The 24203-nt window shown below is 44.8% G+C and overlaps 1 protein-coding gene across 1 annotated transcript in view; it reads right to left on the bottom strand.

Annotated features, from left to right (window-relative positions):
- Positions 1 to 597: 597 nt before the first annotated feature.
- The window catches only part of Dpt (dermatopontin), a 27184-nt gene continuing 3578 nt past the window's right edge, over positions 598 to 24203 (bottom strand). The window contains exons 2-4 of the mRNA XM_010633972.2: positions 13204 to 13329; positions 3753 to 3860; positions 598 to 1754 (exon numbers count right to left, since the gene is read on the bottom strand). Coding sequence (XP_010632274.1) covers positions 1688 to 1754; positions 3753 to 3860; positions 13204 to 13329 — 301 coding nt within the window. The 3' untranslated portion in view covers positions 598 to 1687. The remainder of the gene's footprint in view (positions 1755 to 3752; positions 3861 to 13203; positions 13330 to 24203) is intronic.

Raw genomic sequence — 24203 nt, 5'->3', positions numbered from 1 at the left:
AACTGAAATTTCCAGAAAGGCAGAAACAAGGAAATGGAGGAAATAAAGCAAAACTATAAGAGGAAAAAATGTTTCGGAGTGAAGACAAAGAAAGACATCCTTAGCTGCATCTTGCCATCGTGATGCTGGGATCTGGCAGTGCGAAATGTTGTCACCATTGGCTGAGGTTCACCATCCTGACCACCGAAGTGTATAGCAAAGTGCATCCCTGGGGTTCTGTCCAGCTGGCTTTTTCCTTGGGCTCCCTGGGAGAGAGGATGAGGGAAGGGCAACTGAGATCAGAAGATGAAAGGCAAACTGTGTAGGCAAAGGAAACGGGGACTTCCTGTGGTTAAAGTTGCGTGTGTGACGAGGATACTGAGGGAAAACGGGGCTGGACTCAAAGGCAGAGAGATGTGGATCTATCGTTTGTCCAATCTTAAGTAAAGAAAGGACTTCGAAATTTGTTTTAACTATTTGATCTCCCAACCACACCCTGTTATTGTCATTCCTGGTATTTTGGCAAAAATCACAATGCTAAGATGTATTTTTAGAACAGAAAGCAAAAAAAAAGAAAAAACAAAAGAGAGAGACTCTTGATACTTGCAACATAGTAAATGTTCTTATTTTTATTTTTTTATGAAGGAGAGAATATAAATGGCTGGGGTCAGAAGCATCACAGGAGGAAGCAAGCTAGGACCACCTCTGCAGAGGACATCCCCAAGCTCACACAGACGGAGGTGGATCCTCGGGGCAGCCTTTCCCACCCGCAAAACCTGGATGAGTCCAGGCAGGTTTCCAGTGGCGCCCCGTGGCTACCGGGCACGTGCCAGCCTCCCCAGGCCTCCTGGGCAAGCCTCTAGCTGCTGATGACTCAAACCTCACTTTTAATTTTTGAAAGTCACCTGGCCACTCTCACCTCCCCAGGGTTCCAATCTGAGCCCCGTTCTCTGACATTTCTCTTTTCACTACTTCTACCTTACTGGGGACCGGTTCCCACGGGTACCACTGGCCCCACAGCCATTTTCATCACCGGGTTTGCTAACACTCATCTTTGATTTGAGGACGTTCTCCCAGCCCTCAGTCTTCCAGCTCTGCCCTCGAACCTTTCCACCTCCCTATTTCACCTGCCAGTCCTTCACTTCCGGAGCACAGAGCTCTGCCCTTGGACTTGGCAGCATGCATGTGTCCCGTGCAGAGGGAAGGTGGATGCCTGTACCTTGAGGCTGAGGGATGCTCTTAGTGAGGACCCTGGGTGTCAGTCGGTCAGACTTAGCTGTAGAGAGCCTCCACTATACCCCTGCTTAAGCTGTGCCCCTCCCTCCCTCCCTCCCTCTAAGTTTACCATGCTGAACTTGAAGCTCATTTTGTAGTAGCAGCAGTCGCAAGGCTGTGGTAAGTGCTCTAGGAGCTGGGCTGGAAGCTTGTGTGCTGTATGTGCATGTGGTGTGCAAGGAGGCCGTCACCAGTCACGTAGGACAGTTGCTATGGAGGGTGTTGAAAGTGAAAAGCATGGTTTAATTCTGGATTTAACTGTAAATGTGACACTAGTCAGGAAGGCCCAGGAAGCTGGCACTGCAGCTCCCAGGTCAGAGAGAAAAAAAGAGAGCAGTACAGACAGCTATAGGAGTCCAACTGATGTTAACATATGTGACACCCTCGGGATTCCTGGCCTCTTTCCTTTCACCCTGCTTTAGTAGCTGGCAAATTAAACACTTGCAAATTCACAGTCGAAATCAGTCATCCGGCACATTATGAACTTCCACTGGCGATCCCTGTTGGGAGAGTCAAGAGCTTAATGTCAGTGAGAACAGATACCTGCTGCAGGAAAAATCAGAGCTGGGCGAGGTGCAAGGAAGCACATTTGCAGGATCTCAGATCTGAAGGGATACAGAACCTCAACTTTGCTTAGAAGCTTTCTTTTTGAAGTCTCCAGTGAACCATCAGGTCATTGAAGACAAGACACCCCTTGAAGGGGACCAGCTAGGTTACTGGCCATGGGGAGGCTCCTGGTGGTTGCCGGCGGTTGCATTTCATGGCTGTTCCCCACAGTACCTCAAGGAGCTCTAGGCTAACGGCTTGGAACCAAAGAATTTCCAAAGTTGCCAGTCCATCCTCTCACGGATTCTTTCTTTCACTGAGTACTCACCTGTGCTGGGCTGCAGGCAGGATGGATTTCCTTTCAGAGAGGACCATCACAGAGGAAAAAAGGAAAGGGGAGCAACTCTAGAACCTTCTAAAGTGAGAAAAAGAATGGCAGCCATTCTGGCCTATCAAAACTGGAGTTGCTTATTTGCTGGAGTGGTGGGGGTGGGTCTTAGAAAACAGAGGATTGCCCAGTTTTGAAAAACATGGTTTGGGTAGGTGTCAAGGAATGTTCTTTGCTAAGGACAAAGCCATGTTTTTCACTTAAGCATTTAATAAAATCAGTTAGGCCTGGCACTCCTGCAGCCTAATAGCATTGAACAAAAGAGTCACAGCTGTAGCTATTACGTAACAAGCACTTCAATATTTCTGGCGTTGTGCTAGATGCTCAACGTGCTTTCTTGACATCTTCACAGTGATCCATTATTCCCATAAAGAAACGGGTTCAGTGACTTGGTTGGTGTAAGGGGTCTAAGAAATAGGTGATGATGGTGGAGTCCAAGTCTCTTGGACTCAAATCTGGGCCTTTGATAGGAGGGGCTGCTCTATCTCCCCAGCTATGTGCCCATAACTCCACAGGACATGGCTCTCATGTCCTTCCCACAGTCCCACTAAAGGGCAAAAACAGAGAGGTTTTTCTGTATTTAATCATGAAAATATTTCCAAAGCACAGTGGGGTCCTTTACTTTAACTTCAGAATTATCTTGTTCCCTTTTTGATCTTCTAAGCTTTTCTCCAACTCACTTTCACCTCACACCAGACCTGCCAAGACCTCAGCTCAGCTTCTGAAAGGCAGCAGGGTGATGCCCTCTCCCCTCACAGGCTGAGGAGGCTGCATTATTCCTACTGCTGCTCCAGAGTGTTTGTTTTAGGGACGGGGAACAGAGATCCCAGCACAGGCCTTCCAAGGGCCTGGGTGATCAGCTATTTACTGGCATTTGCTCAGGCAAGTGTCAACAGAGGGCGTAGCTTTAGATGTTCAGCAAACTCCTGCTTTGTGTGCATTTACCAAATGACTTTCATTATTGCAGCCAGGTTTTAGGTTATCTATACACCAAGAAGCAAAGATAAACAAGGTTTTATGGCCAGGCATTCAAATTGCTCTTTTAAGAGAGAGTTAAATTTATATTTGTTTGTGAATGTCCCAGCCTAAGGTTTTGTGTAAGAGCCACCCAAACTGACCCAGACAGCAGTTCTCGTGTTCCTTCTCATCTCTTCCCTTTTTCTCTCTCTTCCTACAACCTAAAATGTGAGACACACAGAGGTCCAGGATTAGAAAGGGTCCTGGCTGGCCACGGAGACTTCTCTAATCATTTTTGTGCTCTGCTTTCATGCCTGGTGACTAAAGTCCCCTCTGAGCCTGAGTGTGGGGGAGACTTCGAACATCCAGGGACATCGAGTTTAGGACTCTTCTCTGGGACACGCAGGACTCCTTCTTCATCGCACCGCTCTTTGCTGAGCTCCCGAGGATGACTCACTTCTCATTGCTTCCTGATGAACAGCCACACCCTCAGTTAATCCTTGATTAAGAAACTACCATAGGAAAAATCCTGCACACATGGTCCTGGCATGGAGTTAGTCCCCAACTGCTCTCACCCGTGGCCACAGGGAAGGGCCATTATTCTCACCTTTCCACTCCCGAGAAAGTGGTGGCGGCTCCCCGGATGTAGTAATCATGGTTGTAGGAAATCATGTCTATTTCCTCCCCATAGTGGCCTGGATACTCCCTTGTCATCCTGCATGGGGAGAACAAGGGATTAGAGGGAAAATGATTTCAAAACAAAACAAAAGAAAACAAAACATTATCAACACTGAGAGCGAACAGAAAACATACATGAAGGAAAGATGAAGTTTGGATACCTTGGGAGATCCAAATTGAGGTTAGATGGCCTCCAACCAACCATTCCAAGGTGCAAAAAGACTGCTCTTCTGATACTTTTTACCTGCCTTTTTCTGGGTATTATACTATACACCGACAAAGACAGCAGTGATTCCCCAGGTGTTGAAACAATACTGAATAATATCAATATTAGTTCCATTCTGTTCAAGTCAGCTGGGACAGTGTGTCCAAACTCTGGAGCGTGGCTCATAATTAGATCACAAAATCAACTGAATTGGTTATGACCAACTTTAAGAAAGAAGGAATAAAATAGAACAGACTATTAGAGAATGCATTGTATCAGTAAAGATATGTTCATTTGTGAGTGTAAAATTTTTGTTTCAAATGTATATGTGTGCATTTGTGTGATGTATAAGTTGTGGGACAGTTTATTTTTTATCACGAGTCATAACCAAAGAAACATTCAGAAGCGTTTAACTAAAATGTAATCTCCACATAGGTGAAGATTTTCCTTGTCCACAGTTGTTTTTCTGACAGCTAAAACAGTTCCTAGTACAGAGTAAATATTTGCTGAATAAGTAAATGGCTTTAAGAGAGTTGGTCTGTTTCCTGATCTGTAGGAGACTGAACGCCACCTATAAGTCTGTAATTGGGACTAATAAAAATGCATGATATAATTGTGTACATCAGGTGTTAAATTTTAAAAATATATTTCCCTCCCCCCTCCTCCTTCTCCTTCTTCCTCATTTCTGTGTGCGAAGGCATATTGTAGGGTATGATCAAAATATTACAGTGACCATTTAAATTAACAATATTTATTATGGCAAAAACATTTCTAGTAATTCCCCTCAAAATCGTCCCCCTTGCTCCAAACACGCTCATCCCATCATTGTCATTTTCTCAAGCAGTGCCGGAAGTCCTCTTTTCTTGAATGTCCTTAATGAAATGTGACCAAAAATATGGTAAATGCTGCTGCCAAGCGCCAGGACACGGAAAGGCAGGATCGTAAAAGCCTCACAGTCTGTCCTTATCCACCTCATTCACCAGACCTAGCGCTCCGCCACTTTTGAGTTCTTTCCCAAATTCAAAGTGACTGTGAAAGTGGAATACCGCGAATGGATTCAGGACGTCGTGGCAACCGTGAGAGCACAATTTAAGACAATCGCTAACGAGGGCTTCCAGAACTGCAACAGAAAGTGGCAAGAGCAACGGGATAGGTGTATTTGGGAGTATTTTGAAGGGCATTAGTGGCAATGTGTCTTTTACTGTAATAAATCTATTAAATGTAAACATTCGCCATGTATTTCAATCACATTTTGCATGTTCTATGGTAGAATAGGTCTAGAATTCCCTGGTTCTCATGAGGGCTTTGCTCCTAAGGATCTTTGGGACCAAAATAGCCCTTTCTACATGAAATGGTGCTTTCCAAAGTTTATCTGGACCCCTAAAGATAAACTCAGGGAACAGCTAGTTGTTCAGTATCAGTAATCTAATTTGATCTGTATTTGCCAGATCATTGTACATGGACGATAGAAAGATCTTCTCCCACAGAGGCAGATGATCTGTTTCTCAAGTGTCAAGGCTCACATGAGATCCTGAAGGGACTGATGTATAAGCTGGCAGGAGCACTAGGAAGCTCTCAGTGCCTGGGCACTGCAAGGTCCGTGTTGGCCCGGATCACTGGGGGTCAGCGTGAACCTGAAGCCTCACTCTCTTGGCGTGTAGTGATTCTTTTTTCCACATTGCTCAATTATCCTTATTCTCTGATTCGTCTTTTTCTTAAGATGCAAGTGTGAGCTATCAGATGCTAAGGCCCAACCCAGCGAGGCCATATAACTGTATAATTGCTTGTTATATTCATGAAGGAAAATGAATTTCTGCCAACTCAGAAATCTATTCTGTGTTTCTGAGGAGACCAGAAGCAGGACTTCTCGCTTCTGATGAAAAAGGAGTCAGAGTTAACTGGCTCCCAAGTGCACCTAATTGGGCTTCAGTGGACCCCACTGGTTTGTGAGCCATGATAAGGACTGTACTAAGTTTATCCAAAGAAGAGGGGATTGTTGGAGTGGGTGTTTTTATTTCAGGGAACATAAAATATTTTCCAGAACTTTGGAAGCACTGTTTGGATATAATGTATGAAAGTTAATTACAAAAATTTTAATTTCTGCTAAGGTATTATCTGTGTTTGGCAATCGTGCATTAGGCCAAATCAAATTGCCAAAACAACTTACAAATAGTCATACTAGGTTTTTATTTTTTGAGTGTTTGCACTCTGATCTGTCCTCAGATTACTCGGATGGCTAAATACATTTGGATAAAATAGGAACAGACAGTTTGCATTTTTAAATAAATAGCAAGAAGTTTTAAGTGGGAAAATAGTTATCCAGTAATTTCCTTAACAAAGATTCTCTATTACTTCACTTTTGGAAGGGAATAGACTCGGGCCTCCAGCCCAGTCTGACAGTTTTACTGGGAAGTCTCTTTGAGGGCGGATATCTAGAATGTACTGGAAAAAGTGGGTTGATTCTCACAAGTACATTTCTACCTCCATCCCAGTAAGCCTTGCTTTTGTTTGATTTTTAATTGTCAGTGTTTTATTTTTATGCTAAAATCATGAGAGGGAATTGATACTATCTTACAGAGCTCTGGGGTGAGAGGGATGGTGAAGAAAGTTAGATATCAATGGAAATCACTGCTACTTTGTGAAACTAAAAATACAAAGGGAGAAATGGCCCCACCCAATGGTAGAAAGTGACTCTCAAACACCCTATATAACAAGAAATTTTGTCTCGGTATGGCTCAAGATTCTGCATTTTTGAACCAGATAGATGTGTCTCCATTTAGCTATTGATGATGTCTCACACACACACACACACACACACACACACACAAACACACACACACACACAGCTTTAATTAAAACAATATTCCAGTCATATCTCCTGTGAGAAAAAAAATTAATCTTTCACAGCTAGACACTGAGATAGGGAATAGGGATTTGTCCGGAAATTAAATGAGGCTACAAGGAAGCAGATTGGCCAGGGTCCTGTTAGCTGTGGCAGGGGGAGTGAATTTGGTGTGGTTCCAGCTTCCTTGTGAAATGTTCGGTCACTTTAGGCAATAGCCACTTCATCCTGAGCACTGCCACACTCCTCTAGCCCTCTTAAAACGATCAAAGTCTTCGGCTTGGCGAGATGAGGGGGCAGATAGCTCAGGAAGGCATCTTTACTCACCTTACTGAAATAAATCTATGTTTAAAGCACTTCTACAGGGAACCATTCTTACCCTCTTTTAAAAACTGTGTGTGAGCTGGGGATTTAGCTCAGTGGTTCTGCTGCCTGCCTCACAAGCGCAAAGTCCTGAGTTTGATCCCTGGTACCAATAAATAAACAAACAAACAAACAAATAAATACCTGTGTGTGTGCATGAGTGTGTGTGTGTGTGTGTGTGTATGTGTGTTCATGCCCCAGTCACTTTTGGATGAAAGTCTACTGAGGTACAATTTCTTACTCCCCAGTGCTTTCCTCTTGTCTCCAGGCAAAGCAAGAAACAGTTTTTCCAAAGCTACAAGTGAGGGACAGTGTGATCACATGGGACCATGTGTATAGCTTCTCATGTCAAATGAGGTTGAAGGAGAGAGAGAAAAACACTGTCTCACATACGAGTGGAAGAAAGCCAGTTCTACTGAAGAGACGTTTTAAGATTGATGTAGGACTCTCTCACCCAAGAGTCATTAAGCACTGACATTGTCAGTAGATCCAACTCCACTCAATGAGTATGTGCTGACCAATGCAAGATCGCAGACTGAGCTGTTGCCAGCTAATGCCAGGGCTCCTGTGCCATAGGAATAGGATTTGTCAAGCAGCTGAGGTAGATACATACTGCCACACCCATTTTGGAAAGAGCTACACAACTACAGTGCATTTCCATAAGGTGGCCCATTTTACTAATTGTCAGAAGTATAGGTGAGAGCTGGGTTTCAATTTATTCCTTGATGTAAGATTGTGTGGAAACCCATCTGCACCAAACCTTACTGATTATGGAGTGCTTGGACCCAAAGTCAACCATTATAGCTCTGAGGTCTGCCTGTCACCGCTGCCAGTTAGGACACCTGGGTCATTTGAAGGGTCCTAGAGGCTCCACGTTGGCACATTTGCTCCTGTTAACATGCATGTGAAGAACTGTGACCTTGTCTGATGTCCCCAAGTTAGCAAGTCACCTGCTCGATCTTATCCCACTCTGTAGAGGAAACCGGAAAAGCACACATCACAGGCTCTTTACTGTAAAACTGGGGAGAAAACACCTGCATTTTCTCATGGAAATGACCAATATTGTGAGCTTTGAGGAATCACTACTATATATCATCCCACTCCTTTCTGATCTAGTGCTGAAGAAGGCATAGAAGAGAAACTCAATGTGTGTGATTTGATATGTTGATATGTTCTATATTTAGCTAAAAATGCCATAGGCCTTTCTGGCAGGCAAATTATTGAGGATTTTCTTTAGTAAATCCAGTGCGTTCGTGATCAACCCCCTTGCACAATGTTTGTCCCTCATACATGCATAGAGTGGCCTGGCAAATACCCACCCCATCTTGCATTCAGATCTGAGCAATAAGGACAGGAATGAAAGATTGCAATGCAACAGGGGAGACAAATGTCCTGCTTACTGGATTTTGTCGTTGTTAATTCAGGCTATCAAGGAATTAATAACAACCACTCTCTGGTTTAGGATTTGGGCTCACAGAGAAGAGAGGTAGGCAGTGGTGGATGCAAAGACAGGGCCATAGAATCCACGAGGTGAATGAAAATGTAAAGGTCATCTCAGCTGATGCATGATTTTGTCTGACGGAATACCTTATCCAATGAACCTACTGAGTGACCAGGAATTGGAAGAAATGTCATTTCGGAGAAGACAGAGTTGCTCTATTGAAAGTTCTCCATTCCCGGGAACACACAGCCTCCACTGGCTGGGAGACAGACTGGTGCTCATGGTTTAAGCTTGGAGAGGGACAAGTAGTTTGTCTCTGAAGAGTTGTGGCTCCTCTGCCGACATGTGTTTGTGGTTTGCAGACCACTAGACTAAGGATTTGAATTTTTCCTGTATAAATAAATATGTGTAAAATGTACATGTGCATCCAACCCAGTGGGGACGGCATGTCCACATCTCTCAGGAATTCACTTTCTTGCCAGAGTGAAGCGAGGCTATGGTAGCCACCAGGGAGCTACACACACTGACATGCAGCAGCTCCTTGGTTCCCACCAAACAAATAAATCCTGCACTCACTTGGGAGATGCTTGATGATTTGTTTCTTTCTTTCCCCAGCGCAGAGTGGTAATGTTTCAAATTAGCTCCAAACAGTGCTGCAGAATATCTTTCAAAATGGAAGAGGAAGGGCAGCCCCTACCCAGGAGTGCCAGTTCCCCAGGAGGTAATTGAAGACAGTTAAAGAGATGTAAGGAAGAGTTTCAATGACGAGCATAATAAAATCAGCACCTTCGATCCAGAAAGGTGTTGGAAAAAGAGTTCTCACTTCAGTCTGAAGGGCTTTAATAAAATAACACAGAAGAAAGGCATCTTTATCATCTACAGAGCATCATCATAGCAAAAGCAAGCTTCACCATTGTTGCTGTTCCTAGGGGCTTGTAACATGCAGATGTTTGCAGATTTATTAAGGGTCTACTTTATAGCGGGCAATATGTACAAATACTGAAGGAAGAAGACCTAATTTATGCCCGGGAGGCTTCACTAAATTCAGAAAGACATAATGTAACATTATGACTCAGGCAATTTAAAGATGCCACTAAAATGTTCTAATATGGAGCTGTCAAAAGTAGAACCAACCAAGTTGAAGCGAAAGTTAGTGGGATTCACTTCACAGTTAAGTTGCATGCCTTTCTGAGCAGTTCTCCACTCTGTCCTATGGTTCTGATCAACAACAGTGTGTCTGGGCATGGGGTTTAGTGAGGGAAGAGAAGGGGTTCGAGGCTGGGAGTGAGGGTGGGAAGATCACTGCAGTCCAAGACTTGCGGAAATATTACTTGTTCCTCTCTATCTGTCAACTGTTAACTGTGGGACTTTGTTCCTACATTCTATCTGCACACTCATGAAATTCTTAGCATCTCAATTCATAAGCTGCATCTAAGGGAAACTTGAGAAGTTCTTTCTAAATTATGTGAGAGGGAGAGCACCAGTTCCTGGTGACCACTGAATCTGGAGCATCGCTAGAACAGCAGTGGAATTTGAGACATAAAGCCCTGTCCATTTCAATTCTCAGCATCTAGATAAACAGGACAAGCTTCAAACAAAATGCTGCCTTAACAGAGATCACAGAGATCTGCTGAATGTAGGAGGAATTGCAGATTTAGGTGCTACCCTTAACTCCATTCACTTCCTTCCTCTGCTGTTTGACAGTTTTCTTAAAATCAGTGAGCCTCAAATTCTTGCTCAGCTGATCACCCATAGCCTCAGGCCCAAACCCACTCTCCACTGTCATTCTGCTTGGCAGACTCTTTCATCTTCACAGAGACATCGGGCTCTAGTGAGGAGGGATGTGGCTGCCCCAGCTCCTTCCTCTTCTGCAAGGGAAAGAAGAGTATGTGCCTCAACAGAGTGTCCAAGGTAACACACTTGTTCCCCTGTGTATCCAACTCCAGTCACAAGTTCTGCTCCCTACATGGCCTTCTGGCCTCTAACCTGATCCTGGGCACAGTCTGCTTTTGAAAAGCTTGTTATCTGGTTAAGAGGTTGGTCTCTTTCTCAACTGGGAAGGTGGAAGGCACTCTGTTTGTGAAGCTTAATTTTGACTGTCAACTGGACTGGCTACAGACTCTGAATGGGTCAGGGTGTGACCTTGAGGACTACATCTGTCCCCTGGTCCCTTCTTCTCTAGCATTTTTCCTGTGTCCTGCTTCCTGGCCACTGTGAAGTGAGCACTTGGTGCCACTACGCCCTTCTGCCATGAGGTTCCTGCCTTGGATCCATCTGACCATGGACTGAATCCTCTGAAACTGTGAGCTAAAAATAAGCCACTTCTCCTTTAGGCTGTGGGTGTCAGGCATTTTTCCCCAGCAATGGGAAAGGAGATTAATACATTGTTTTAGGATGGGCCAGCTCTGTTTCATCATAATCAGTGGCAGTGCCAAGCATATATCTCATTTAATTCTCAAAATCAAACTAGTGGAGAGACTGAAGTCATTAATCATTTAACAAATGTTAGTGAGTGTTCTGCTGTGTGCCTAACATTATTGAAAGGGCTCTGCACACATTAAAACAAAGATCTCTTCTTGAGTAGGGCTGATATTATAGGGCAGAGGTAGGTGGAAGAATTAAAAAAATATTGAAAACTATATTTCTTGGGCTACTTCACTGCATTCTGCCTGCCTTCCAGAATAATTTGTGTGCACATTCACTCAATGTCATTAGACAGACACTATATTTCATGCACCATCTTAGGCATTAGAGACAGAAAGATCAGTGCCCCCACCTCAAAGTGCTTGCAGTCTAGGTGGCGGGGCGAGGGGAGACATAGACAAGAGCACAAATGTGGTACAAGTGCTGTTCCCAGGGGCTGGACCAGGGCCAGGCACAGGCCCTCACACACCTGCACCTGCTGACCCTCCGCCCTCTCTGCTGTGGCCCCCAGGGCTGCCTTCTCTCTTGTTCTCCCTTCCTTCTCCTCCAGAATGCATGCCTCTGGGCCACTCATGTGCCCCACCCCTGATGTGCTCTTGTTTCACTGATGAGTCTCAATAGTGTGGCACACACAAGAACACCATGAGTATTAGTTTTTGCCTGTTCATTTACTCACATTTTCACCGGCATTGAAGGCCTGCAATGAAGGGAGGCTGGTTTCATTGCAGGAAGTGCCCTTCTGGATGCAAATGGGAAGGGGAGCAAGAGGAAATGTCCTTCAGGCACAGCAGGCAGTCTCATCTCCTGCCTTCTCAGCTTTGCAACCTCCACTGCGTGGCCCTTTGCTAAGGCAGCTCTGGAGTGGAGACATTTCAAGGACTTGCAGCAACCCCAAGGAGCTTGCAGTCCTGAGGGCTTCAGCATGAGCCACAGGGATTCTTAACAGTGTGTCCATGGACCACTTTAGGGAGCCGGGGGACTTCTGTCATCCTCAGTAAACTCTGCACACACATGCTGAGTACACTCCCCACCTCCCCGAAGACAGAGCCCATGGTCTATCAGATATTGTAAAATTCAGAAAGCATAGCTCTCATTTTCAGTGGTGGATGAGGGTTTGGAGGCATAAAGGGCTTCCTAGAGACAGCCTGGCTACAGTAGATTCTGGAGGAAGGGTGGGGGAGAAGGAGCTTGTGAGCGGCAGCCAGTGCAGACTGGAACTCATGTTTTTCTGCCCGTATGGATCAACCTTCTTCCACCTGCCCCCCATGGAGTGGGGACTTTGATCCAGGTTCTGTCATAATTGTGTCACCCAGCCTGGCTGTTCACCTCCGGCAGTGGAGCCCCTGAAAGCCCTTTTCGGGAGCTGGAGGAGCCCCTGCTCCTTCCTGCAACTACAGATCTCAGTGGGCTTTGAGCTCTGAGTTTACTATCTGCCTGGACTTTGGAAAGAACGGCGCTAAGCTTTTGGAGTCGTCCTTCCCGGAGGCAGTGTGGGCCTCCTGGGCATCTGCAGGGACGCTGTCTAGCTGCAGAGATGAACCACTTGGGTGAGCCAAGCCTCAAAGGTTGACCCTTTCGGATCACTTTGTTCAAGGCAGAGATGCATGGCTTGTTTGCCGACCAAAGGACTTGGGACAAGTTGTGTTATGAGTTATCAGGATAAATACAGACTTTCCAAGTCAGCTAGAAGGCTGGGTCAGGAGGAGGTCGGTAGCAGCCAGGGAGAGGGAAGAAAGGAACTGCATAGTACAGGCTGTGACAGCAGCTTGATCCAGAAAGAGAAGCGTCTTTCTCTCTGTGTGTAACTGTTTCCTAAACTCTCACCCATGATAGTGCCAGAAGATAAGGTCCCAAACAGGCCCTGTAGCCTTGGTTGTGATGAGAAGTTGCCATGATAGAGGGAAAAGGCATCAGGACAGGATTCCGTGGCTGAGCTCAAGACGTGGCAGCCCAAACTGGTCGCAGTGGCACATGCCTGTAACCTCTGCACCCTGGGAGGCCAAGCCAGGAGGATCCTAAGTTCGAGTTCAGCCCGAGCAAGTTAACCATACTTAGCTAACTCTAGCACGGGGATTACTGGGCTTGGATCTGGAACTCAGACTCACCAGCAGGAATACGGGCACCGCTTGCTGTAGCGACAGCAGTAGAATTGCCATTCGCGATCCAGCACCGACTCGAAGTACTGGCTCTGGAAGCCCGCCACCAGTCCATTGTTGGAGCACGTCTGGTACCTGTGGGGAAGAGGACAGCCCCCGGGGGCCTGAGACATGGGTGGGTAGCAGACCCTGCCGGCCGCAGTCATGCTCTTACCTGACCTAGATTCCTGACAATGCTTTGCACTTTAATGTACCAAGGACGGACCTTGCCGTGCTTGAAGAAATGACAAACACCATGAAAATTCAGAAGAGGGAGGCAGAATGTTTCAACAGAAGGAGGTTTGGGGGCACTGTTCCTGATCTACCACTGTAGTTAGATGGAAGAATGCCTAGGTGGCTATGGGTATCGCAAATACAGGATTCCATATTATCCATGCCATTTAAAATAGAGCAATATAAATTATTTTTATTTGAATTTAAAATGAAAAGAAAGATAAATATTATGAATGGGTGAATTTCAGACAAACTTTTTATTCTCTCCCTATAGAACCCACAAAATCAAGATGGGTGCAGTGATTTTCCCAGAGCAATGCACTGGGAAACCCCAGGTTATCACTGCTTACTCGGGAACCTTTCTACCACCTGTCAGGCCATAAGCTCCACAGCTCTGAGAACTCCATCCCCAACACCTGCAAAAGGCCCTGGGACACGGGGTGTTCCTCACTGAGTAGCAGCAGGCTACTCCATCCAGGGTCCCTTTCTTGCTAGAACTTCATCTTAAATCCTCAAATACAGTAGAATCCCGGCCCTGGTCCACTGTACAGAAAGAATTCTCATCTTCGTTCTCCCCGTGCTGCTGCTGCTCGTCCAGGAATTGGCCCCTTTTATCTTTACAGCACTTTTCTATGTAAGTGTTGGTTTCACATGATACAGTCATTCCTTCCTTTTCTCCATCTCCAGTACTTCTGTCTCCCATTCTCTAAATCCTATAATAAGTTTTGCAACCTTCTGCTGAGATGGGAATACCGTTTTCTACTTGGACACCATGGACCCAATGGGTTCCCACCATATGCAGAGTGCAATGTTTTCCAGATACCTTAGTTTGCTGCCCACTGCTGTAACTGAATGCCAGAGTGGGTGATGTATTAAAAAACAGGTTTATTTAGCCCATGGTTCTCAAGGCTCAGAAACCCAAGAGCATGGCGCTGGCATCTGGGAAGTGTCTTCTTGCTCTATAACATGGGGGAGGCATCACAGAGCAAGACAGAGTGATTGTTTGGTTCACCCTTCCTCTTCTCACAAAGCCTCTAATGCCAGCACAGGGACCCTGCCTTTGTGACCTCACTGACTCCTAATCACCTCCCAAAGGGCCACCCATCCACATTCTAACTTGGAGATTAAGTTTCCAACACGAACTTGGAAGAGCAAGCTCGAATTATAGCACAAGCCTCTCCAAGATGGGCCTTTAGCTACCTCTGTTTCTTTGCATTTCCCACTCAGCTGGGCCATTGATCTGTTCTCTCTGAAGAGTGGGAATAGGGCCAGGGATTTAGCTCAGTTGTTCCGCCACCTGCCTCGCAAGCTCAAGGGCCCGAGTTCGATCCACAGTACCAAAAAAAAAAAAAAAAAAAAAAAAAAAAAAAAAAAAAAGAATGGGACGAGCAGGCAGTGGTTGCTTACGTTCACAGGTAATGATGTTTCCACAAAATATAGTTGATAAGGTAAAAATAAGTACCCCGTGATGATCACTGAGAGAAACCTGCTGACATGTAAAGAATAATACTATCAGCAGCTGGATTTCTTTTTATTCTTCCTGGAAATGAACTTGTAGAACTGGCAAAACTAGATATGAAATATATTTCTCATCTCTAATTGGAATGTATCTGTCTTCTGCATTCATCATTCATCTACTTATCCATGCACGTGTGTACATTGGAATATGCATTGTTCATTCTGCTTCCTAGCACTGTGGGTGAGCAGTCACTTCACTATGAGCTCTAAGAGTCATAAGCAAAGCTCTTGTACGTCCCAAGGAAGCAAGGGCAGAGCACTGTTACTGGCTGTGACTTCCTCTCTTAAGCTACTGGCTTCCTCCTTTCAGCACTGAGCTGGGCTGTGGTTTCCCTAGAGCTATTGCACCACTGTTTTGGTTTCTCTTGTTCACTCAGACCTCATAGGGAGCAGAATTCCCATGATGTTTCCATAAGTAAAAACAAACATAGAAAGATAAGAGAACCTGTCTCATAGAGTACCAGTTTTGAAGGCAGTCCATGTTTTTGAATTTTCCCCCTACTGTCAGGCAGCCAACCCCATATTGCTTGTTCACCCACTATCTCAAATAATGTGCACCCTACAGACTCCAAGAACATCCTATGGAAGATAACTGAGTACTAGCCTCTGCCCCCTGCTTCAGTCTGTTGGCCTCCACCTTTTTGCAAGCCTGTTGGGAATCTGGTGTATGGAATCCTTGCTTACAGAACTGGAGCTTTGTAAGGGTGCAAATTCCCTGTGAGGAGAGTAGAGTAGCAGAGGGGTAAGAGCAGGGGCTACACAGTGGGACTACTGCTCCCCAATGTCACCTAAGATGGGCCCCATCCCTCTACTGAATGGCCTTGGTCTTCTCAGCTATAAAGTGGACAAAATAATAGTACATCCTTGTTCAAGTTATTGTGAGACTAAGTAAAACAATGTACACTAAATTCCTAGGACAGTGATCTCTTAATGCCTAATACAGTGATATGTTGGTCTGTGAATTTAATTCTTTTCATGGTTCTGGTTGCAGAATTTGTTGCATGATTCTGATTGCAATCGAACTGCAAGTGTATGCAACTGGAATCATGGAATTAATTTTTTTCAACCAGAATCCTGGAAAGAACTAAGTTTGTGAACCAGGACACCACTGTACATTTCTTAGGATTCCCATTGTCCTTGGACACAGTTAAGCGGGAGTATCCTTTGTGAAGCTGCCCGTGGCTCTGTGTCTCAGATCTGTAAAACGCGAGTGGATTCATATGGGTTCTGGAGCCGCTGTTTCCCCATGACAAAGCTCACTGTGTCGGAAGTCTCAGCTATCCACTCCCAAAGATAGGTGCTTCTGTGCCTTCTCACCCCCAATAGAGACTCTAGTCTTTGAGGGGAAGGTCATTTAATCTTCATTGTGTCTTCCTCATAATGCCTGACACTTGTCCTGCAAATGTTTAATGGAACATTAAATTGACTTGGAAGAGCCCATCGCTCAAGGCCATCAAAGGCCCTGAGACTCCCTCCTGCCAGTTCTGTGGAAACTGGGTGAGTGATCTATCTTTCTGCTTCCACCTCCCTTTCCCTCAGGAACTGGAGGGTGAGGGTATAAAATGAAGATAGCTTTGCACATCCCTCTTCTTCTCTGTTTCATGACTCTCTCTCTTGGCCACCTTTTTAGAAGCTCTTATACAGCAAGGCTTCCCCAAACACAGGCCTTCGCTGCAGGATTGAAGACACAGGAGATGGCAGGTGAGAAGAGATGTCAGGGCCACTGACAGGGCTGGGGAGCTAGAAAGGTTGGCATTGCTAAAGTGACTCCAAGTCTATTTTTAAAAAATGGGGAGCCATCCAAAGGCTTGTCTGAGGCAGGTGCTGATTCACTTCACAGCACCTGCTTTTTGCTCGGGAAGGCTCTGCAGATCAGAGTACGGGCCAAGCCTGCAGCTTTCCCGGTGGTTTGCAGCATGCCCCCAGCAGATGCTGCACAGGGACATTCCTTTGAGGGTCCAGCATCCTGCTTCAGAGCTCTCACTTTCTCCTTTTTCCACCGTGACATGGGAGGCTGTGACTCAGTTGCAGTTTCATACACCAGAGCAGTATTAGTCCTGCTCTGCCTAACACTAGGGACTCTGTAGAGGGAAAACCATGAGGCATTTGCTCTTCCCCTGGCTACATCTTGCTCTGAGAAAAGGACCTTTGTGAAAAAGTTTAACCTCAGGGCCATCACCTGGGCAGCACAGAAGACTTCTGTATCTGCCATAGTAAATCAGAAACAGCAGGCTTCGAACAAGGAGCCTACACTACAGAAACCAGCAAGCGGGGTTTCTAGTACCAGCTCTGGGCTTCACACACCTGAGAAGCCTCACCTAAGCCACCATGAGGACTCCATGAAACGACACCCACAGAACCCTTTGCCAAGATAGTAAGTGTGAGAACTGAGCTCCAAATTCAGATGATTTTAGGCCAAACATTATATTCATGAGCTCTTAGAAAACAAAAAATAGCATCTACATTCTCTCTCTCTCTCTCTCTCTCAAGTCAGTGTCTAGTGGAATTTCTCCTTTTTGTCTATATTCTTCATTAAATCCAGGGCTGTTAACAAGGAAATGTAAGAGCCAGAACAAGGTGTGTGAGCATCTGGTGTCTATGAATTCCTCTGTGATGTTTTAATCACTCCCCCTGGTTCCTGCTGGTCTCAATTCAAACTTACAGAAAGTCTGAGCTCTTTCTATATACCCTTACAAAGTTGGCAGCAGGGCTCAGTTGGACATAGAACAGGATAAACAGACAGTACCAGCTTGGACAGTAGCTCTCAAATTTTATAGACTGGATGGACCGTTTGTGCCAGTGTTTTTCCTTCCGGTGCTACAGGCACAGAAGTGTTTCAAGGGCTGTGAGAGCTCTGTTTGTAAGCCAGGCCAGTGGCGAACTCCCAGTTTTTGGGAACCACGTGCCATAGTCTTCTTCACTTCCTAAAATCTCTCCCCATTCCACAGAGCTGGCTCAGGGCTTCAGTTTTACCAAGTTTCACCCTTTTAGAATGAGGCTTTGACTTTCATTAATTCTGTTTTCCTTAGGATAACTCTTTGAGCTGCTATGAGGTGTTTCCAACACGGTCCACAGAATTTTGGAGTGGTCGTTACGTCTTTCAATAAATATTCACTAGAACGTACTCTCAGCTTGGTGCTCTGCTTGATCTGGAATTCTTTCTAGAAGACTGGTTCTGACAATCCGTCCCTATGACGACACTGGCATCGGAGACAAGGAGGAGACTGGTACCAAACACAGGAGCAGAGAAAGGGGAGAGTGGGCGGGGACAGAGAGGCAGCAACGTGGTAAGGGGCAGAGATGAGCCTGTCTGAGGGACAAGGATTTGGAAAGGAGCTTTTAAATGCCCGCGTTTCTCCACTAAGGCTGAAAACAATGAACGACTCCAAGACCTATCTGGCCCTGTCTGACATGTGACTTGTGCATCTATCTCTGCCAAATGAGCGCGATAATTCCTAGCCCGCAGTATCACGTGAAGAACAAAGAGATGCTGTACGTCAGTGCCTGGAACGTGCTATTAAAAGGCAGAAGCACTCTTTATTGTTACCATGATCACAAATATGTAATTTAAGAAAAGGAGAAGCTATGAGCGACTCTCCAAACACCACTTTCTGGAAGCCTCGGGGCACGTTAGGAGTGGTCAGGGTTAAAAGCCTCAGGGGCAGCAGTGAGAGGAATCTCAGGAAACAGACATCAGAGAATACTGAATTACCATTCCAAGCCTCCTCCCCTCCAAGAATTCTTCCTTCCTTGACAATCCCGACACATACTGGTTTGCTTCCTTATGTTGTAACAACGCCACTGTCACATCTTCTACCTAACACATCATTCACAGAACAGTCTCATGGCACCACTGTGCAAGCTTCTGAAGGTAGACACCACAACACCTAAGGGCTGTCCTCCAGGCCCAGTGGTGGGAGCATGCACAGTTTGTACATAATACTCAGCTGAGTATCGTCTGCTGTCTTCCTGCCTGCAGCTGGGCAGAGTATTGCTTTCCACATGCTGGCCATAAGCCTGCTGTCTGTCTACCAGTTATTAGGATGCGAAGCTGTCAAGCACATCTCCAGATAGAAAGACCTACCACAGAATACAGGTAGAAAACTTTTCAAAACACAAAGCTTTCGCCCACTTGGGAAAGTACAGGAGGAAGTGGAGACTACAGCAAAGGCCTTTGAGAAGATGGAGATAATTTCATGAGATGTATTTGCATCATGAAAGTGAATTCAGCTTGAAGACATCAGCACAGGAAAAGACTTTATGAACAAAACCTCAGTGGCATGGGAACTAGCACAAAGAATCAACCACGGGAATCCCATCTTATTAAAAAGCTTCTTCATAGCAAGAGAAGCCACCAACAGAGTGAAGAGAAAACCTACAATGTGGGAAACATTTTTTTACCAACTGTTTCTCAGGCAAAGGACTGCTATCTAGAATATATAAAGAACTTTAAAAAAATCAAACTCCCCAAATTTAAAGACCCATTAAAAAATGGGCATCTGAAATGAACAGACATTTCTCAGATGAAGAAGTAGAAGCAGTAACTAAACATATGAAAAGATGTTTAACATCACTGGTCATTCAAGAGTTGCAGATGAAAACAGCACTGAGATTCCACCTCACCCCAGAAAGAATGGCTGCTACCAAGAAATCAACCAGTAACAAATGCTGGCAGGGTTGTGGGGAGAAAGGAACCCATCTCCGTTGTTGGTGGGAGTGCAGACTGGTGCAACCACTGTGGAAGTCAGTGTGGAGAGTCCTCAAAACACTAGGATGGGGCCAGGGATTTAGCTCAGTGGTTTTGGTGTCTGCCTCACAAGCACAAGGACCCGAGTTTGATCCCCGGTACCAAACAAAACAAAACAAAACAACTAGGATTAGAGGTCCCATTTGACCCGTATTCCCAAAAGCATTATACCACACTGGTATATCGCATCCGTGTTTATAGCAACACAGTTTGTAATAGCTAAATCCTGGAAACGGCCCAAATGCCTAATATACTCATAATGTACACTTAATATTTATAGTTTAGAATTGAAATATGTACTCCCAAAGCAAAATTGGTGCACATTAGAAGCTCTGTGGCCTAGTAACCTGGTTTTCTACTTCACTTTGTAACTTATCAACTGTGGGGTATTTATCTCCATGAGCCTCAATTTCTATAGAACATTCATGTTCAATGATAAATAACTTTACCCAGAACTCACATGTGCCAGGCACTATTAAACATACATTAATCATTTCAGTTATCAATTATTATTAATTATTATTATCATTAATTATTTCATACATTAATTATTTCAGTCATCAAAATAATCCTATGAAATGGGCTCAGATAATCAGCTTCCCACTACCAACACCATTTTGTATATAAAGAGATGCAGGTTTTAGTAAGCCCAGATAATTTCCTTAATGAGACACATGTAGTAAAATATCTCATTTCATTTTCACAATTCTAGAGAACTGTTTTTGTAGATGCAGAAACTGAGGATTTGAGGCTTGGCACGACTTTGGAAAAGACTGAAAAAAGGCTGCATTTTAAGAATTATTCTGTCCGACTCCAAAGTCAATAAACTTTCAGAAACTCTCACACACACAGAGGACGCAATTCCAACTCTGTAGAACTCTCCTATTGATTGGGAAGATGGTATCTGGTAGGTGCCCAGACAGAAGCAAATCTCCTTCTAGGAGAAGTGAATTTTGCCATCCTTACAAGGACAGCCAAAGCTCAAGCTCCTCCAGACAAGTGATCCCTAGTACTTAAGTGTGTGATCCAGGTGTAAAGTTGGCAAGAATCCTAGATCTGCCATGATCCTATAACCCCATCTTAGGCTTCTGGTCCTCAGAAGTCACTCTTATGCTGATTTGATATCTTTCTTCAGCTCAGCACTCACTGTGGCTTTATCTAAGAAAAACATAACCTGCACACTTCATATCTACCTGTGGTACTATGGCATCAGACTGCTGCCCTGCCCTTCACTGGCAATGAGGGGTTAGGGTGCCTATGGCTGTAGAGTTATGATCTCCTCATGTGTGCAACAGATAATAATGCTTGCTTCCCAATACTATTGGATTATGAGTAACTCAAGGGCACTGACTGTGTTACTAATCTTAGTGTTCCTGCAGCCTGGAAGTTTGTGATAGATGATAAGCATGTAGTAGTAAATAATTGAGCAAACGCATATACAAATGAGGACTACTTTATTAACTACAAATCACCACAGAAATTTTAGGGCCATAGAACTTGCACTTATTGTAGTGATTCAATGATTTTTTTTTTCAGTCACGTCACCCTCTTGATTTGATCCCTAGTCTATGATGTAAGAAGATGTTCTATATTATACCTAAAGCCCCTCCCAGTGCTGGAATTCTTGGATTTTGTTATAGTCCACTTGTCTTTTAAATTCCCAAAATGGGCCCTGTCAGCCTGCATTCTGACTTTGTTAAAATTTTTTATTAGTACATGTTTATGTTACATAATGATTATGTTCATCTTGGGGGATTAGTACATACGTATAGTGTATCATAAAGACCCTTTACTTAGTCAGCTTATTAGCAATCAGCTAGCTGAAAAGGGGCCTGACACAGAGACGGGTGATCAGTCACACCGATAAGAATTAAATTAAGAATCAGCAGTGGGCTGAGATTGGCCAAGAAAAGACTTTCTCGGGCAACATGGAATGCAACCCCTCTACTAAAGGAATCTAAGCCCTTCCTTACTAAGTTCCTGAGTTTCCAGGGACATAAGAAGCAGAATGACTGTTCCTTCTTTAAAATCTGTTTCCTTTAAACTCTGCATGCTGAATAACTGGTTTAGAGAAACGGAGTTCCAGTTGGTCGTTTTAAACTCACAGCGCTGCCTGTGATAGGTGGCCACTAAACAACTGAACAATTCCCGTGCTCTGTTTCTCTATAAGAAGTTCTAAACTGAGAGGCTATGTGGCACCCCACTTCCTGAAACCCCTCCTTGATACCCACCAGGAGCTGTTTTTCTTCTTTTTAAATGCTCTTGTAACAGCTTCCTTTTTGTATTCTATTTCATTCTTTCACTTGATGAGGCAGTGAGCTTGTATATTTGCAGTTTGTATAGAGAGCTGTTTCATTATCTTGATTATTTTAATTTTGAAGTAGCTTTAGATTTACAGATGAATATTGAAAACACATAAAACTCATGTTTAGAACTGGGTATGGTGGTGCATGCCTGTAATCCAAGCATTCAAGAGGCTGAGGCAGGAGGATTGCCATGAGTTGGAAGTCAACCTGGGCTACACATGAGTTCAAGGCCAACCTGAACTACATAGAGAGACCCTGTCTCAAAAAAAAAAAAAAAAAACCCGTCCAAAACCAAAGCCAAATAAATAAAATTGTTGTCTGCCACTCCCCTAGATTCACCTAGCCCTAGCATTCACAATTCATTGGTATTCAGGAACACTGTGAAGTTAACACAGCACCACTCTAGGCTTTATTTGGATTTCACCAGCCTCTATAATGATACCCTCTTTCTATCCCACAATCCAAACCTGGATATCATATAGCATTTAGTCTTTATGACCTTTGAAATCAAGAGTTCACTATCTATTTTTGAGGCATATTGAGACACTTAGGAAGGAACTCATCTTTCAGAGACAGCCTATTAGCCACCCGTTATGCATACTTTAGAGACACTCAGGAAATCTCAAACACCATCCTATGCGTCAGTAAATACAACAAGACAAAACTGAGGTGTGAACAATAGAAACCCTGTGTTATAGACATAAGAATATCAAGAATCAAAGATACAAGCAAAGAGGTTTCCCTTGTGGAAAAAACTGTAGGCTTCCTTGTTGAGGGTGGTAGAAGCATTGCCTGGGACTTAGAACACTGGCCAAGGCTGATTCAGCCATTCATTACATATTTATTGGGACTCGTTAGGTGCCAGGTCTGTTCTAGGCATCAGAGACACAGTGGTGAATGAGACGAAGCCCCTGTGTTCATGAAGTTTATATTTTGACAAAGCCCAGATGAATACAAATCCAGTTGGATACATTCCGGCCGGAAGCAGAGCGTGTGGGGGGTGTTGGCTGAGAAGAGAAGGTGCAGCATGTACTAAACGCTCAGAACTACGAGTGAGGATGGCTGCGCTGTAGTTGACAACGCCTCGGTCTTAATTACAGTCGGTTTCTGGAAAACTGAGTTCTGGCCCAACGTATCCAGATTCAAGTTTACCTCAATGCCGACCCAGCTCTTCTGCATTATGTGGACTGTTCCTGGATGAATCCATAAATTCAGCTCTCAGACAAATGGGCGCTTTAAAATGTAGCAGTGGGGATTTTCTGCAGCACAAGAGGGGAAGTTACGAGCACTCTGCCTTCAAACACAGCCTCACCAAATTCCACCAAATTCCACCAAATTCCACATCCTCTGTCTTTACCGGCTGTCTAGCCTTAGGATGCCTCGTGGCAGGCCTTGTTTTAGAGTCAGATCTGCTTTAAGGTTTTGGATTTTCTTCTATGATCGTCACAGGCACCCGTCCAGCAGCTGGTGAGGAGGACACACCTCTCTGTTCTTCCTTCGCTCTGTCAGGAGGAGGACCTGAGTTCCTAAAGCCACAGTCCTCAAAGACCATACAACCCAGAGCCGTGAGCTCTGGTTTTCTGGTACCCAGCCCAGTGCTTCTTGCCCCCGGGACAGCTCAGCCTCACTGGCACATTTCAGCTTCGTCTTGTTCCACACAGAGCCCGTAATTCCACAGCCTGGGTCAACTCAAGTTAGAGAACCTGGGCAGGGTGCTTGTGGGAGCCCAGGTGGCTTCCCAGTGGTGGCTGTGGTGGAGGCCAGCACTCCTGCTTCAGAGCCCGGCATCTGAGGAGCTGCTTCTTCAGCACAGAAACTGTGGCAGACAGCAGCATTATAGGTGACTCAGCGACGGTGGCTGTTCCTTCTATAGATGGGGGCCCGTTAGCAAGTTTCTTCAAGCAGCTCCTGCAGATTATTGTCAAGTGTGTATTCCCAGACTCCTTTCCCACTTAAAATAAACCCAAAGGCGAACTTTCTTATAAAAGGCAGCCAAACTGCACAGAGCCAGCAACAACTCTTTCCCCACAGCAGATTAAGAGGCTGCAGCCATGGAAGATGTGATTGTTCCCAGACTGTGAGCAATTTCTTTCCTTCCAAATTTTTCACTGAAACTGGAGTCTGAACCCAGAATCGAGCACTTAAAAAAAAAAAAAAAAAAAAAA

This window comes from Fukomys damarensis, unplaced genomic scaffold (genome assembly GCF_012274545.1).
Source record: "Fukomys damarensis isolate Sample0158 unplaced genomic scaffold, DMR_v1.0_HiC HiC_scaffold_19, whole genome shotgun sequence".
NCBI lineage: Eukaryota > Metazoa > Chordata > Mammalia > Rodentia > Bathyergidae > Fukomys > Fukomys damarensis.
The sequence above is the reverse complement of the archived record's forward strand: the minus strand, read 5'-3'. Positions and strand labels throughout refer to the sequence as shown.